Consider the following 17,589-nt stretch of genomic DNA (forward strand, 5'->3'; position numbering starts at 1 on the left):
AAATATATCCAAATAATAATTGTTATATTGGATTATACCTATTACAACTGTGCCTAATATAGTTTATAGAAGTCACTGTTAAGTTCCTTGTTGAAGCAACTGTCCTCTACCCCTCCATTTCACCCCCCATAACAGCCCTGCTACCAAAGGTTGTTTTTTGTTGCGTGTTTGTTTTTGTCCTGTCAGGTTGCTGCTGCTTTTCTTCTGGGTACCAAATGGTCCTCCATATCTGTGGGCGCCTAACCATTTTATACAATGGACTTGAGCATCTGTGGATTTTGGTATCCACGGGGAGTCCTGGCACCAATCCCCCTTGCATACTGAGGGACGACTGTACTATGATTTAGATTAGACTGTTAAGAAAGTCCCATGATCATTGCCGGTCCAGAAGAGGCAAATGTGGTATTCGGCATTTCTCCCATCTTCCATTTTACCTTAGACCCCAGTTCTTAGATGCTTCTTTTGGCTCTTCTTTTCCTTTGTATAGTCCTCTTTGCTTGGCTTGCTCCACATTTTGCCGTGTCACAGGCTGACACCAAACAAAATTGTCAGTGTAGCAGTTGTATCAGTAAGAAAAAGTATAGAAACTAATGAATTGCTTTGAGCTGGTTGGGTTTTTTTAAATAAGTCTTTTGCTTTAGGAAGTGGACTAAACATTACAGTTACAGTTATGGACAGCACCAGAAAGGAGTGCTTGAACAACTTAACACTGACATTCTTCTTTTGCTGCTGTTATTTCTGTTTCGTACTCCTTTGGGGCTGTATCTTGCAGATAGCAGCCAGTAGGGTAGTAGCTGTTGAGTTGATTCAGTGAAAACTGGGAAATGACAACTGTTGGGTGTAGTGGCAATTGCCCTCCTAAATCCTTTCCTTCCTTTCATTCTAATGATCTGCCACAGGCCTGAATCACTAGCTTGATTATTATACCCCATGCTCTGCCTCTGGCATTGATGGACATGCAGATCATTCAAAGCAGATACCATCATTAAGACTTGACTGTATGTTCCATGTGTCACGTACTTGTATTTGTCTTAATGGTATTCATTAGAAACGCTTATCTTTGATTGTTTAGTGTATTTGAAAATTTTAAAAAGATGTATTCATATTTCATAATGCTTAATTTTTGCTTTAGGAAATTCCACTTTCAGAGATTCTTCGCATATCTTCCCCACAAGATTTCACGAACATTTCACAAGGCAGCAACCCACACTGTTTTGAAATCATCACTGATACTATGGTATACTTTGTTGGCGAGAACAGTGGGGACAGCTCTCACAATCCTGTTCTTGCTGCCACTGGAGTGGGACTTGACGTAGCACAGAGCTGGGAAAAAGCAATTCGCCAAGCTCTCATGCCTGTTACCCCTCAAGCAAGTGTTTGTACTTCTCCAGGGCAAGGGAAAGATCACAGTAAGCAATAAGCTTGTTGATGGCTTTTTTCCCCCTTTGGTTCTTAAGCATTTTGTGGGTGTAGTTGTGTTTCTGTATTTATTTTTAATGTTCATTTTAAGCTTCATTTTTAGTAACCCATACCATTAGTTAATTCCTTTATAAAATTATGTTGGTTATAGTATATGTATACAATCACCAGAGCTAGGCTCCAGAGTCAGTGTCACTACATTTAAATTCTGGTTCTGCCAACCTGTTATGTGATCTCAGCGAGTACTTTCCTTCTCTGTAGTAGTACCTACTTAATAGGTTTGTCAGCATTAAATGAAAGAGAACCATAAGGTGTTGAGTAAACTACTAGTATTAGTATTCTGCTTCATGGTGGGATTTTCAGGCTATAAAGTGTTACAGTTCACATACTCAGGAAATCTGTGAAGTTAGAAATGCTGTATTTCTTTTAACTGAATTAAAACATTCAGAAACATTAAAAAAATATTGAAATTTATGTCCTTTATACCAACAAAATTTATAAAGTAAAACCTAAATTTGATAAAGGTTCAAGTGAACACTTAATCAGAAAGCCATAGTAAAATGTCACTTTCCCCTCCATTGGCATTATTTCGTTTATGGGGAAACATCATTCATTCATTAGACAAATAATATTTAAATTGAAAGAGGTATCAACCATTTTCTTTTTTTCTTCTTTTTTGGCCGCGCTGCACAGCTTGCGGGATCTTAGTTCCCCGACCAGGGATTGAACCCAGGCCCCGGCAGTGAAAGCACTGAGTCTTAACCACTGGACCTCCAGGGAGTTCCCTCAACCAGTTTCTAAATGTTCTTTATTTCAGTTCAGCTATGCTACTTGGTACACCTGTTCTCGGCATTATGCTAGGCCCTGAGCTAGAATATGAAAGAAACACAGAAAATTTAAAAGCTACTAAGGGAAATAGGACATAACGTATATAAGTGTTAGATGGTAGCATAAAGCAGTAGAGTGCAAAAATGAGTAGTGCATTTCTCGAGGAACTCAGATATGGATAGAAAGAGTAAGTAGAGACTTCATGGTAGCGGAGCCTGATTTGAACCTTGACCTTGGATCTCAAGTAGGTTAGGATAGGCACAGCTAACCTGGGAGGGGTGGAGGGTAAGTGTCACTGGTGCTGAGGAGACAGGTGTGATCAAAGGGATGAGAGTAATGACCATGAAAATGTTTGGTGTTCAATATTGATTCCTAAAGGGTGAATAAATGCATATTCACAGTGCTTCTTAAATTTGAGGGGATTTTAGACAGAACTGTCTGATATTAAAACCATGGACCTTTTCCCCCAGAAAATAATGTGGGCACATAACACACAAATTTTATATATAATTGGATTTAGGGACTGTCTCAAGCCCATCCATGGACCTCTTCCCTAGGGTTAAGAGTCCCTAAAAACAGGTTGCAGAAGGGCTAAGAGTGAGAACTCTGGAGAATGAAAGCCCAGTTCTGCTGCTTTACTAGTTTCATGATCTTGGCCTCTTCTTTCTCTAATCTAAAAGGGAAATGATAATAAATGCATATGATGCACTTAGCACCATTCCTGACCCATTAGTGAAACTATTACTGTGTTGCTGCTGCTGCTGTCCTTGTAACAACGTATCTGGAGCAGAGTTCTCCTGGGAAGCAACAGAAATTAAAACTGGGTGAAGTTAGACAGTGGAGGCCTTTGGAAGAAAATAAAATATTGACTTAAACTAGGAAACTGGAACTACTGAAAAGCAGAGTTTTAGGCTCATTAATTTAGTTGATGCTGTGCCTTTTATGTCTGTTTCATTAATATTTAATTTTGGGATTTTTAAAAATATTTTAAAATTGGCCTAATATTTTAAAATGGAGTTTTTCCACAGTCATCTTACTTATTTTTGATGTATAGTTGCTTATATTTCCTTCTTAATGAAGTTTTACATTTTTATATTTGGGATTATGAAGGAAATTTCATATCTTTGAGTTGTCACTGAGATTCTAGATTTTTGACAACTAGTCTCTTGCTTACTTTCCAAATTTCCCTTTTTCCTTTTTCTTGTCAGTTTCTTCCTTTGTTTACCAAAGTAATACAGACATTTAAACTTTATAGAAATATGTAATATAAAATGAGAAATTCCTCCGTATACACATGTGACACATCCCCCTATTCCCAATCATATATCTCCCCCCTCAGAAAACCATTATTAATAGTTTGGTGTATATGTCTTGATTTGGGGATGGCTTGTGGGGAGGGGAGTCTATACTACATTGTTATAATTTTATTTTCACACAAAAATGTATCATACATTTTTGTCATAAAAGATGTGTGATCTTTTTACAACTTGGTTTCATCAACTATTTAATATATATCATATATATTTCAATGTCAGTATATAGATATATATAATTTATTTTTTATGACAGTAATGCATATTTTTTATGCATTTTTTTAAATGCAAGCAGTCTAAAAGTGTATAAAGATTAAATCTTTGTTCCTCAACCCCACCTCTCTCACTCATACATTTTGTGTTTTCGATTCAAATGCCACTACACTGCAACTTACCTTTTTAACTTAATAATGTCATAAATAGCTTTCTGACTCAGTTCTTATAGCCCTACATCCTTAAATGTTTAGATAGTATTCTTTTGTATGGACGTATCATATTTTATTTAACCAGTTTCCTGTTGATGGATTAGTATTGTATATGGATAAATTTTGTTTTAATGAATGTAATTATATTAAGTGTATGTTAGCTAGTTTTTAAAATTTAATATATTGTGAGCATTCACATGTCAGTAACTATTAATATTACTAAGTTATGGACTAACAGTTTTTTTTTTCCATACATCATTCTTATATTTTACAGAAGATTTGTCTACCAGTATCTCTGTATCAAATTGTCAGATCCAGGAGAATGTGGTAAGTAAACGTTACAGCTAAAATATGCAAATTGGGTGATTAAGGAAAATAAAATGTGAAAATCTTATTAGAAAAATAAGTTTATAGCCCAAAGTGTTGTGCAGTTTGCCTAAAGACACTAGGCTAGACTGTGTGGGTGATAACTTCCCTGAGGAGTTCTGCTTTATGAAGGAAACTGAGGCAGTTTCCTTTTAAATTATGAAAATAAAGTTAACTTTTTGTAAGTGACATTAGAATATCACAAAGTGATAGACTAGTTCAAAGAGAAGGGAGAGGCTACTTCTTTCTGGGTCAGAGCAGGGAAAGCTTCCCAAAGGAAGTACAACTTGAAATATGCCTAAAAGGATGGAAAAGAGTTTTGACACAAGTGCTGAGAGGATATGGATGGGGGAACATTTCATGCAAGTACAGAGAAGAAGGAAATGCAGGATTTTAAGGAAGAGTCAAGATTCACTTCAGCTGGTGTATGTAGGTACATGTTGGGGATTACAGTAGGGATCAGCATACTTTCTATAAAGGGATAGAAGTAAATATTTTAGGCTTTGCAGACCATATACAGTTACGAACTCAACTTGGCCGTTGTCGTGAGAAAGCCACAGGCAATGCTTAAAGGAATAAGCATGGCTGTTTTCCAGTAAAACTTTGTGGTCACATATATTTGAATTTCATATAATTTCATGTTTCACAAGACATTATTATTTTGATTTTTTTCAACCATTTAAAAATGACAACTCTGTTCTTAGTTCAGGGGCTGTACAAAAAGAGGCAGCAGGCTGGATTTGGCCCACAAGCCATAGTTTGCCAACCCCTGGATTAGAAAGAAAAAAGTCTAGAAAAAGAAGTCAGAAAATTGTTCATTAGCTATATATAAATTTCTCTGATAAAATCTTTTATTCTTTAACTGGGGCATCCAGCTGTTATTGTTCTATAACGTGTAAATGTTGTTGGATTTTCTAAGATTGCAGTGAAGACTGATATCCAGTAGTGCTATGGGAGATAGAGGGTTTCAGTGAGATTTAATCTGTGTGTCTCTTGTCCTAGTGGTAGGTAGAATAGGTACCAGATTATTGGGGAGAGAAAGACGTTTTCTTATTTCATTTTTACAGATAAGAAGACCAGTCCCAGGGAATTCAGCTTACTTACGATTACCTAATTTAAACAGAAATTAGGATTTGTGGAATTACTGATTTTTATATGCCAGGCACTGGACTTGACACTTTGTATATATTCTCTTTTAATTCACTTAAAAATCCAGTGAGATAGATGTTATTATATCCACTTTACCAATGAGGAAATGAGGCCTAGGAGACTTGGTTTATCCAGTCACGTGACTGCAGTGAGACCCGCACTGTCTGGGAATGTAACACCGAACGAGACAGGTGTAGTCCCTGGCTTCATGGAGACTGTAGCACATACCCAAACAAAAGACAGACCTTGACTGAAGATCTGTGGGGAGGGTTGCCGAGCGCCTTCCAGGAGCTCTCTGACAGCGACAACCACTAGCAAGGAAAAAGGAAGATGAAAGGGAGGGGAGGAGATGGAGGAGTGGATTTGAGCTACACATACTCTTTTCATCAGTCTTTTAAAATTAGTCTGATCTCAATAATATGAACCTTTGAGTTTTTCTTTCAAATCAAAGATAGCAAATCTCTTTAATGGTGAAGTAGGTAAAGCTTTGTTCTTAATTTTTTATGTTAATTTACTTTTTATAGATCACTACTTAATAAATATATTTTTTAATTCAAAGCATTTTTTTCCCAATGGTCTTCTTACAGAATACATTCTAGTTGTGCATTAAGAGTCATAGTATTAAAGTTGGGCTTTTTTAGGACCTAGAAAGCCTATATTTCATAAAATATTTTGTGAAAGTTAGTTCCGTCAATCATAAAAACTAAAATCAGGGGGCTTCCCTGGTGGCGCAGTGGTTGAGAATCTGCCTGCTAATGCAGGGGACACGGGTTCGAGCCCTGGCCTGGGCGGATCCCACATACCGCGGAGCAACTAGGCCCATGAGCCACAACTACTGAGCCTGCGCATCTGGAGCCTGTGCTCCGCAACAAGAGAGGCCACAATAGTGAGAGGCCCGCGCACGGTGATGAAGAGTGGCCCCCGCTTGCCGCAACTAGAGAAAGCCCTCGCACAGAAGCGAAGACCCAACACAGCCAAAAAAGGATAAATTAAAAAAAACAAAAAACAAAAAAAAAACTAAAATGTATTTATGTTTTTGAATGAAAAGAGAGATGTTGACATTGTTTCATAGAGGTAATAACACTGCTTACTCTTTCCTAAATAGGACATCAGTACCGTTTACCAGATCTTTGCAGATGAGGTGCTTGGTTCAGGCCAATTTGGTATCGTCTATGGAGGTAAGCAACTACGGCCTTTTGCATATTGTAGATAGCATAGAAAAATTATGAAATTTAAGAACATCTGCCAGCTGTTAACATCCTGTCACAGTTTCGTCAAGTGGTGTTTTTCTCAAAGGTTAACCTACATACATTTAGCTAAGCCCCTTTCACTATAACTGAGTATTAATTCCTTAATTTAAACTAAGAAATTTAAAAAGTAACAGAAAGAATAAGAAAATTCACAATAGTCTTTATCTTTTCTTGTAGCTTACACATAAAGATGTTTGGGAAAAATAAGTGGTTTGAAGTTTATGTTGGACTGTGAAAGTTTGTTTATTTTTTTTTTTTAATTTGTTGTAATACATTCTATTAATAAAATTTCTATGAAAACTTTTCCATCAGAGTGACTTTAAGTTTTAATATGAAAGTTTGCTTATTGAAGTATATGCCCCACTGGTTTCCCACACAAATGGCACCATTTGTCTACTATTGGCATGAATGGTATCAGGTCTGAAGACATGGAATCTCATCCAGCTCTGTGACTTCCATTGGCAAAGTCATTTAACCTCACTGTGCCTCAGTATCTTCATCAGTTTAATGGAGCTAATAAAACCTGACCTGCATAGTTCACAGGATTTTTAATATTCATTAAACCTAATATATGTAAATGTACTTTATAAGCTATGATACAAGGTATAAAAGGAAAGTAATGTTAAACCCTTTCATTCCTTACTGAGACTAGTTGGCCTTTCTGCCTGAAGACTGTATAGTTAAGTCACTCTGTGCTGATCCAGTGAACCTAGAATAAAATTAGTGAATTGGTACAATGTTTCTATCTTGACAGAATTTCTAAAGACTAAGTCACATAGTTAACTATCATTTCTTTAATAAAGTGGATTATTTTTCAGCAAACAAGTTCATTCAAATTTCCTGTTTCAAATAATGAAACAGCCTTTATTAGGGGCAATTACTATAAGGGAAAATATAATTTATTTCATAAAATTAAAGGTTAGTGGTGGAGAAAGAACAAAATGAGCTGAAAAAAGAAATACAGGGCTTCCCTGGTGGCGCAGTGGTTGAGAATCTGCCTGCTAATGCAGGGGACACGGGTTCGAGCCCTGGTCTGGGAAGATCCCACATGCCACGGAGCAGCTGGGCCCGTGAGCCACAATTGCTGAGCCTGCGCGTCTGGAGCCTGTGCCCCGCAACGGGAGGGGCCGCGATGGAGAAAGGCCCGCGCACCGCGATGAAGAGTGGCCCCCGCTTGCCGCAACTGGAGAAAGCCCTCGCACGAACCGAAGACCCAATACAGACAAAAATTAATTAATTAATTAATTTAAAAAAAAAAAAGAAAATCCTTAAAAAAAAAAAAGAAATACAAAAATACATACATATCAATTTCAGTTTGTGGATAACTTCCTGATAAAGCTTTTGTATTGTATGTGGGATGTCAATTTGTGTCTTCTTTCTTTTCTGTACTTTTTTTAAAAATAGGAAAACACAGAAAGACTGGAAGGGATGTGGCTATTAAAGTAATTGATAAGATGAGATTCCCCACAAAACAGGAGAGTCAGCTCCGTAATGAAGTGGCTATTTTACAGGTAAAAAAAACCCCAAAAAGTTGCTTTGTATTGGTTTTAATTTTTGATTTATGAGTTTTTAAATCCAACTCTATTTAGTGTGCTGATAAGATTTTGGTTTTTGTTTTCTTTGTTCTCATTTTTCTTTGTTCTCATTTTATGACCTTTTGGCTCAGTGAGAGGCTGGTGAGCATCTGAATTAACTCCCTAAGTTTTTTTTTTAAAAAGGCAAAATTAGGTTACAATAATCTAGGAGTTACAAGGACTGCCATTATGATAGTAGTTTGTTTAGAACACATTTTCCTAAGGAAAATCTTAAACTAAAAAAACTCAAATTTCATTCTTAATTCATCAATCCACGAGCGCAAAATACTTTGATACTTCTACCACCACATTTCATTATAATAGTTTAGTCCATTAAGGTATATTTTTAAAGATATATTGGCAATGACTTAAATCCCATAAAATAAATTACTGTGTGTTTTTATTTAGCATTTTTATCTCTTTTGGACATCACCTAGAAGAGTAAAATTTAGCTTTATTTTTCTGAATATCATATAATTAATTTATAATATGCAAATATTTATTAATTCATTGTGTAGCTTTTGCATAGTATTTAAGAAATCATGGTGATATAATAGTTAATGCTGTCAGAGCCCCATTTGCTTGTGGGTGAAGTTCAAGAAGACACAGCCTATTGAACTTGTGCTTCTTTGGAGAAGAAGGTAAGAAACTTACAAACATGTAATTAATTTTACATTTATTACATTATTGGTCACTGTTAGTAACATTTGCCTCACTTTTTTTCAGAGGAGTGATAATCAAAAGATTGTGGTCTACAAGCTACCTGTGGTCACTTCAAGGCTGCCTCCTCCTATAAAGCTACCTTTAAAATAGAATATTAACAGCATTCAGATTCTGCATTAGGGTTTGAATATACTGTTAGAGATCTTTTTTCATATCTAATTTTGGACTCTTTCTCAATATCCAATCAATATGCAAAAAAATAAATATTAAGGATTTATTCATAAGGATTGATTTTTCCTTGTCATTTTAAAAAATTTTTATTGAAGTATAGTTGATTTACAATGTTGTGTTAATTTCTGCTTTACAGCAAAGTGACTCAGTTATACATATATATATTCTTCATATTCTTTTCCATTATGGTTTATCACAGGATATTGAATATAGTTCCCTGTGCTATACAGTAGGACCTTGTTTTTTATCCATCATATATATATTAGTTTGCATCTGCTAACCCCAAGCTCCCAATCCATCCTTCCCCCACCCACCCTCCACCTTGGCAACCACAAGTCTGTTCTCTTATTTCTGTGAGTCTGTTTCTATTTCGTAGATATGTTCATTTGTGTCGTATTTTAGATTCCACGTAAAAGTTCTCCTTGTTACTTTGATCACAAACACAGCTCTGTACTAAATAGTGAAGCTTTTTTCCCACATGTTATCAACTGCAAATCTTAATAACTAAATTTAGGAATTTCCAGATAATACACAATGTAAACACTTTATTATTATAGCCCTCTGGTTATTTTCAGAATGAAATTATTTCAGAATTAAATAATTGTCGCCTGTGGGATTTTTCACTTTCATTTCACAGGGCTATAGTAATGTCAAATGTCCTTTTGCTGTTGCCTGAAGAGGGTAGTAGAGTAGTGGGAGAAAAGGTGAGGTGCTCTCATGGCTCCCTATGTAAATGGGAAAATGTTCTCAGAAACTTAAGAGCAAAATTTCTAGTTTGACCGTTGTAGTGTAAATTCAGTATTTTCCCCTTCTCTTCTTGGAAATCACCCAAAAGCTACAAGAAAAATGATAAACAGAAAAGCATACTCTATCTTTAACAAAAATAGAAAAGAGTTCAGCCCTACAATAGGTGGAAGTTTTTCCAAAAACAGTGGAAATGGACCAGGCAAATGTAGGAAGAGGCACCACAATAAGAACTGGTTTTGCTGGCTCTTTCTGAGCTCTACAATCGTGACAGCCTCTCTCTAGTTCCTCTCAAATAGAAGAAAGCCAAGGGAGTCATGATCTAATAAGATTTAATTCAAGAGAAAACACATGAAGTGAATTGAAGTAGGGCACTCTAACAGTGGAAGAGTGCAAATCACACTAAACCAAATGACATGAACATCTATAAAGGAAAACTAGAGACCATACAGGGAGGAACAGACAAGCACATTAGTAGTCCATGACAGATGAAATAGACAAAGCTAAGTAAGAACAGAGGAGGCCTAAACAGTATAAGGTAGATCTAACCAGTTTATGTTGAACACTGTACCCTAAAAACAAATAAGTACCCTATTAATTCAAAAAAACAGTAGAATGAACAGTACTTTTGGTCTTAATGCACTAAAGCTAGAAATAAATTATAAAATCAGAAAACAAGAACTCCCACCACCTGAAAAAAAATTGTTTTTTGAGTCTTAATTCTTGAATCAGAGAGCAAAATCAAGACTGGAGTATTTAGAAAATAATTGTGGAAATACTGTATATCAGAGCTTTTGGACTATTGCTCACAGAAATCTTGGTAACCTCAAATATTTAATCAAGAAAGAATGAACATAAATGAATTAAGAGTCTAACTCAGGAAGTTGAAGGATGAATAGTCAACCTGAGGAAAACAGAAGGAATTAACAGAGATAAAAAAGGAAATTAATAAATTTAGTATAATAAATCCAAAAGTTGATTATCGGGTGGGGGGGGGTGGATAACAATAAAATAAGTGTCCAACCGAATCAAAATATAAGAAGATACAACAACATTTTGGAGAGACGATTACAAATACTGAAAAATTTTTAGGGAATCTTAAGATACCATCTTGGGCAACTCTGTTAGATAAACTTGAAAACCTGGAGAAAATGATTCTCTATGAAAGTGTAATTTACCAAAACAGACTCTAGAGGAAATAGGACATTTAAACAAATAGAAGAAGTTGTTAAAAGAATTTATGTTACAGCATACTTCTGTTTTTGTGTGTGCATGCATGTGTTTTCAAGGATGGTGGGGGGAAAAAAGAAACTTAAGAGGTAGTCAATTACAACATAGGGGACAGCCAACCACACTTCCAACTCTAAATCGGTCAAAGTTATGATGTTGTGAATCTTCTGCTTACTGCCATTATCATGCCCCACCACTGTGGGGTATTTCACTTTCATGTATCTACTATAAGACTGTGTCACTTTTTATTTTGCTACCTGGAACACCATGTCATTAACTTGTTTTAAGCTGATTAGTAAACAGTATTTATCTTGCACTTGCTATTCACTTTCTAAACATTTTTAAAACACCAACCATGATTCAGAAGTTGAGCTAAAAGTGACTAAGACACAGTCTCTGCAGTGCTGCATAGAGTGCAGTGGCAACTACTGCAGTAGTCTGGAAGAGAGGTAATGTGAGCTAAACTGGAGGCATTACAGTGGGAACTGAGAAATGATGGTGTATTCAAAACACATTTTAGAGATGGAGCCCAACTTCACATAGGCCGAAAAAAAGTTTGCCCTCTTGGCATACTTCGATACCCATAGTAAGGAAAAAAAGCATAAGAAAAATATATTTCTGTTAATAAGTATTAAAAAGTTTAATCACTTGGGCCAATATTTAAGAGCATATTTAAGATTGAATAAGAAGAATGAAACCAGATTACTGAAGATATTAAAATCCACACAGAGGAATTTAAATTTTATGTCCAGAAATAAAGAACCATTGAATGTTTTTTTGTGTATGGCTGACTTCTCAAATTGCTTTTGAAGAAGTTTTGTTTCTTTTTTTAATATCAGTTAAGATAGATTGTTTTTTTATTAGCAGATACAGTATCACATTCAGCTTTGTATTTCTCCAACCCTGTTAACCTAGTAGTGCTTAAGAAAAAGGGGTGATGGTAGTAAAGAGATGCTGAGCCTAAAAGAGGGAAGACCAAATCAAGGTATAATACAGTGAGATCAAGACTTAGATAAATAACTACCTTAAAGACAAAACCACCTGTTTGAGCTAAGACCCTCACAAACAGCCCCAAAGAACCAAAGCTCTGTGTAATTGGCTAAACTGATTGGCAGTTGGTGCCTATTCATGCACAGCATAAAATTAGAGTACTATCAGAAGATTAAAAAGATGAGAAGGAAGGAAAAGAAGTAGTAATGGACAAGGGCATTTATATTGGAAAAACTGGGAAGACATTCTTTCCCTTCAGTACATCCACCCTCCAGTACAGAACTTGGAAAATCAAAATCTATGATCCTTTTTGTTTTGTTTGCTTTTATTTATTTTTCTAAGCTATTTTTTTCTTTCTGTGCCATTATTCCATACAATTAATTGCAGCACATTGTTAGATATTAATATTTGCACAGTAAAACTTTTACTCAAGTTGGTCACATAAATATCCTGCAACTCTTCAGAATTTGCACCATCCTGGGATTGTAAACCTGGAATGTATGTTTGAAACCCCAGAACGAGTTTTTGTAGTAATGGAAAAGCTGCATGGAGATATGTTGGAAATGATTCTATCCAGTGAGAAAAGTCGACTTCCAGAACGAATAACTAAATTCATGGTCACACAGGTATTTTAACTTTTTTTGAAACTAGAAAATAATAAAAACTACGAGAAATGGTAGTGCTTTTACATATTGTAATATTGTGGGAATTGTTAACTTTGAAGAACAAAGTAACACTTTTAGTTAAATCTTGATGAACTGTAGTGGACTTTTTAAATTATTATACCACTCAAGGGGTCCAGTTAGTGTTTAGCTGTGATTTTTCCAGAAATAGAAAAAAATTCTGTTTTCTTCAATAACAGATACTTGTTGCATTAAGGAATCTACATTTTAAGAATATTGTGCACTGTGATTTAAAGCCAGAAAATGTGCTACTCGCATCAGCAGAGCCATTTCCTCAGGTGAGATATTCTCCAAAACCTTTTTTAAGTACGGTTTTAAGTATCTGTCTGACAACATTATAAAGTACCCACGTAATGAAAGGCAGTGCTGTAGGTTCAGAACATAACCATCTTACAGAAGAAGTTTCTACCTTATAACTGCCATTGAGGATTTATACTTGAATAGTCTGAATTCAGATTTTACTAATTATATTGCTTATTTTCATGAAGACTTTTTAGACCAGTTCTCAAGGAATAATTTTTTTGCACAATTCACCCCTCCCTGTGGGTTGGGAATGAAGTAGGGAGAGTCAGCCTTGGTTGGTGCTTGGTGCTCAGGACAAATTCCCCATGAAATAAAACAAACTGAGGGATGACCCTGAAATGAGAAGACTAGATTTTGGTTGAGGCAGGCAGCTAACACTTCTTCCTCTTTAGAGTACTATATTTCAAACATTTTCAGCAAAACCTATGGAAGGATTACATTTCCCATCACCGCCAGTGCTCACATATGTATTACGATATGTATGTGTGTGTCTCTCCTGCGTGTGATGCATTCATTTTTTTACTTGGTTAAATTTCATTTCATTAAAAAGTGTTGATCTTGATCCAGATTTATTTCCTAACCTAAAAATGGTTATTAACCCAAAGTTTGAAACATTTGTCCTGAGGAATATATATTGGTGGTACCTATGAACATTTCTCATATGATTGTCATCAACTAGAATAATCTGTTGCAAATTATTGTTTATGTACATTTAAAACACACTTAGGCAAGTGGCTAGAATAAGGACAACAGATGACTATTTCACTTGGTAAATACAACTCAGATTCTTTCAAGAAAAAGATGTATTTAAAAAAATTATTCAACTCTTTTACTTTTAAGGAAGTAATTATATTCCTTTTGTAATGCCTATGTGAATAAAAGTAATCCTCTATCTTTGTGAGGTCAAAAAGGTTCCATAAGCATTGGTGCAATATTTTAAAGTGCTTCCATGTATTATTTCATTTGATCTTCAAAAGAGTATGGACAAAGGATGTACACCCCTACAGCTAAGGTTAAAACTCCAGCTTTCTGACCTCCATTAGGAACAAAGGGAAAATAATGTCACTTACTTGATACTCTTTTTTTTGGTCAAGTGCTAGCCATGGCCCCTCTTCTTTATTCAGTTGCCAAACTGCCAAGTCATCTTTACTTTATCAAAATGTTAGCTGAAATATGGCATTTAATGAAAAAAAGAGGTCACATTTCTTCACGGTCAATAATCCTGTTCTTCAAATATTCAGAGGAAGTAGCTGAATTCAATAATGACACAGAACAAATATCATCATAAAAACATGTATGAAGGTCCATCTTTGCTTTCCACTCACTGTTTGTACCACTGGTTTGTAGAGGCCTCTCAATTTATCTTGACGTTTTTAGTGAAGACATTTTGTGAATCAGGGCATTTCCCCCGGACAGTACTTGGCATTTGCTTGTTCAGCATGGATGTATCATTAATCACCAAAATTTGAACCTCGTAGAAGATGGGCAGCAAGATAAGTATTCTGAGCTCTGCCAATCTCATTACATTTCGAGAACTCTCTTCCCAAAGGGGCATGGTAGTGACTGCAGCTACCCCCAGATATAACTTGTTTCAAGTCTAAACATCTAACTAGCAATATTTTGTTCCATAGTCATAGAAAACACTCTTTCTCTTTCAAGCAATCTCTAATATGACTCTTCTCCTGGCCACATTTATAGTTATCTTTAATACACCTCAATTTCATTTACTTGCCAATATATAGTGTCCTTGGGAAGAGAGATTCTAGGATTAAGCAAAATAAAGGGTAAGTTTTAAAATATCATAACTTGGGGCTTCCCTGGTGGCCCAGTGGTTGAGAGTGTCTGCCTGCCAATGCAGGGGACACGGGTTCGGGCCCTGGTCTGGGAAGATCCCACATGCCGCGGAGCAACTAGGCCCGTGAGCCACAATTGCTGAGCCTGCGCGTCTGGAGCCTGTGCTCCACAACGAGAGAGGCCGCGGTGGTGAGAGGCCCGCGCACCACGATGAAGAGTGGCCCCCACTTGCCACAACTGGAGAAAACCCTCGCACAGAAACGAAGACCCAACACAGCCATAAATAAATAAATAAATAAAATTTAAAAAAATATATATCATAACTTATTTTTCATTCAGCAAACATTTGAGTACCTCTATCCAGGCAGTGTGAGGCCACTGAGCATTTAAAAGTGAAACATATAGTTCCTGCTTACAGGTGATAGAAAGTGATCTCCTAAAAGCCAAATGATAAAAGATCAGCACCCTCCACTTCATCAAAAACGGTGAGCACTTATAACACCAGTCTGGTATTTGGCATTCTGGAAGCTAGAATTCAAAAGTGGTTTTTTGAAATGAGCATTAGCAAAGTTCTTCATACTGTTAGTAATGGATCACAGGGTTATAAATGTATCTAAATTTTGCGAAAAGGGTATTTTACAATTTCCTTATCTATAATCTTTTGACATTCATAATCAATACAGTTGGCAAATGTGTTGAAATGATACAGTATATTTAGGGACAGGTATGTATATATAGATTGATACATATATCAATAATATAAAATTAACATCATCCTTTAATTTCCAGGTGAAGCTGTGTGACTTTGGTTTTGCACGCATCATTGGTGAAAAGTCGTTCAGGAGATCTGTGGTCGGAACTCCTGCATACTTGGCCCCTGAAGTTCTCAGGAGCAAAGGCTACAACCGTTCTCTAGATATGTGGTCAGTGGGAGTTATTGTCTATGTGAGCCTCAGCGGCACGTTTCCTTTTAATGAAGATGAAGATATAAACGACCAAATCCAAAATGCTGCATTTATGTACCCACCAAATCCATGGAGAGAAATTTCTGGTGAAGGTAAAAAAAAAAAGTTTTAGGTCTGTGCCTTTTAGTCAAAATCTTTGTGATCCCAAATCACCCTGTCTCTTCTGACTTCTCTTTTTAATATTTCCCATTCACCTTCCAAATTCAACTGTTTACCAATTTTTTGAGCACGCTTCCTTTTACATTATCTTTTCTTTATCTTCCTTATAGTTCACAGGCAGGGCACTAATCCAGGCCCCAACTGCCTCATTTTGAAACTACTCAAATAGCTTAACTGTCCTTCTCAGTCACCACTGCCAGATCCTTCTTCAGGAAACACTACTTTCATCTTACTCTGCTCCCGGACATTTATCTCAGCCTCTCTTTAACCAGGCTGCATCTGTAGGTCTCTGTGATATGGCCCAAGTTTGCCTTCTAGCCTCATCCGCCATTACTGCCCTATGCAAGCTACTTTCAACTATTTGCTGCATTTTGCTTAGGCCTTTTCCCTGCCTACCGTCTCTCCTCCTTGCTGTCGAAATCCTTCCAGTTCTTCAGAGATCCCTTAACTTGTGGCTCATCTGAGAAGTCTTCCCTGAACCCCTCCTCCAAACTGTGTAAGATCTACTTAGGCTACTAGTTGGGTGAATTTATCTTTTCACAACCACTTATCTTCCAAACTAGATTCTAATCTCCTTGAATGGAGACCTGTAACTTAGGTTCTTTATATACCACTTAAAACATTATTTAACATTCCCATAGCATTTGATAGAACCACTACTGGGGAACATCCCCACCTGAATTTAGCCAACCCTTGGAACAGGGGGGTCTATTTTTTGTTTTCCCAAAAGTGCCAGACCTAATCATAGGGATTAATGGCCCATTAAACTGGGAAAAGTTTGAGGAACAACATATAAATAGTAGGCTTACTTGGTAATGAACAGAGCTAACTGAAGAAGTACATATGAGGGTTTTGGGATGTTGCCAAAGTCATCTTAGAGCTCCGTGGACAGTGTGGTCTGCAGACCTCTTAAATCAGAATCACTTGGTGAATTTATTAAAAAGAAGACCCCGCTGGTTCTATCCCAGAGATTCAGACTCACCAGCTGGATTGATACCCAGGAATAAATACACTGAATACATTTTAATAAATACACTGAATGATTCTGATGCACATAGTGGACTGCCATTTAAGGAACAATAGGTAAAAGTTTGAAGTATTTAGAATACAGAGAAATTAATAATTAAAATACTTATGGGAAAAAAATAACTTGATTAGGGCAAAAACAAAAATATGGAAAATCTTTGCTAGTTTGGTGGTATTTAGAACTAGAAATAGTATATAAGTCGTTCATTTGGCTCATCCCTGGATCCATGCCTTAGTAACAGCTGTATTGTTACATAGGGATGTTGTCAGTGTATAGTTACCTGGTTGCTTTGGTTTTGCAGTTGGCCCATTTCTCCAAATAATTGGATAAAATATGTATGCCAAGATCTCACCACATACACCAAAATACCATGAACTTATTTGCTAAAACTTGTTAAGTATGAACTTTTGGTAATAAGTTATCACCTCACTGTAACCAAATCTGTAGAAGCAAGGCAATGGCTTCAGCTACTTTTC

The 17,589-nt window shown here is 36.2% G+C and overlaps 1 protein-coding gene across 3 annotated transcripts in view; it reads left to right on the forward strand.

Moving 5' to 3' along the window:
* Window positions 1-17,589, forward strand: part of PRKD3 (protein kinase D3) — an 85,581-nt gene that overhangs the window by 63,871 nt on the left and 4,121 nt on the right. For all 3 annotated transcript variants that reach the window (XM_057558755.1, XM_057558753.1, XM_057558754.1), the window contains 7 exons: window positions 1,133-1,409; window positions 4,260-4,312; window positions 6,606-6,678; window positions 8,155-8,261; window positions 12,647-12,808; window positions 13,045-13,143; window positions 15,752-16,019. In XM_057558755.1, the coding sequence (XP_057414738.1) occupies window positions 1,133-1,409; window positions 4,260-4,312; window positions 6,606-6,678; window positions 8,155-8,261; window positions 12,647-12,808; window positions 13,045-13,143; window positions 15,752-16,019 (1,039 nt within the window). The remainder of the gene's footprint in view (window positions 1-1,132; window positions 1,410-4,259; window positions 4,313-6,605; window positions 6,679-8,154; window positions 8,262-12,646; window positions 12,809-13,044; window positions 13,144-15,751; window positions 16,020-17,589) is intronic.

This window comes from Balaenoptera acutorostrata, chromosome 12 (assembly GCF_949987535.1).
Source record: "Balaenoptera acutorostrata chromosome 12, mBalAcu1.1, whole genome shotgun sequence".
Classification (NCBI taxonomy): Eukaryota; Metazoa; Chordata; class Mammalia; order Artiodactyla; family Balaenopteridae; genus Balaenoptera; species Balaenoptera acutorostrata.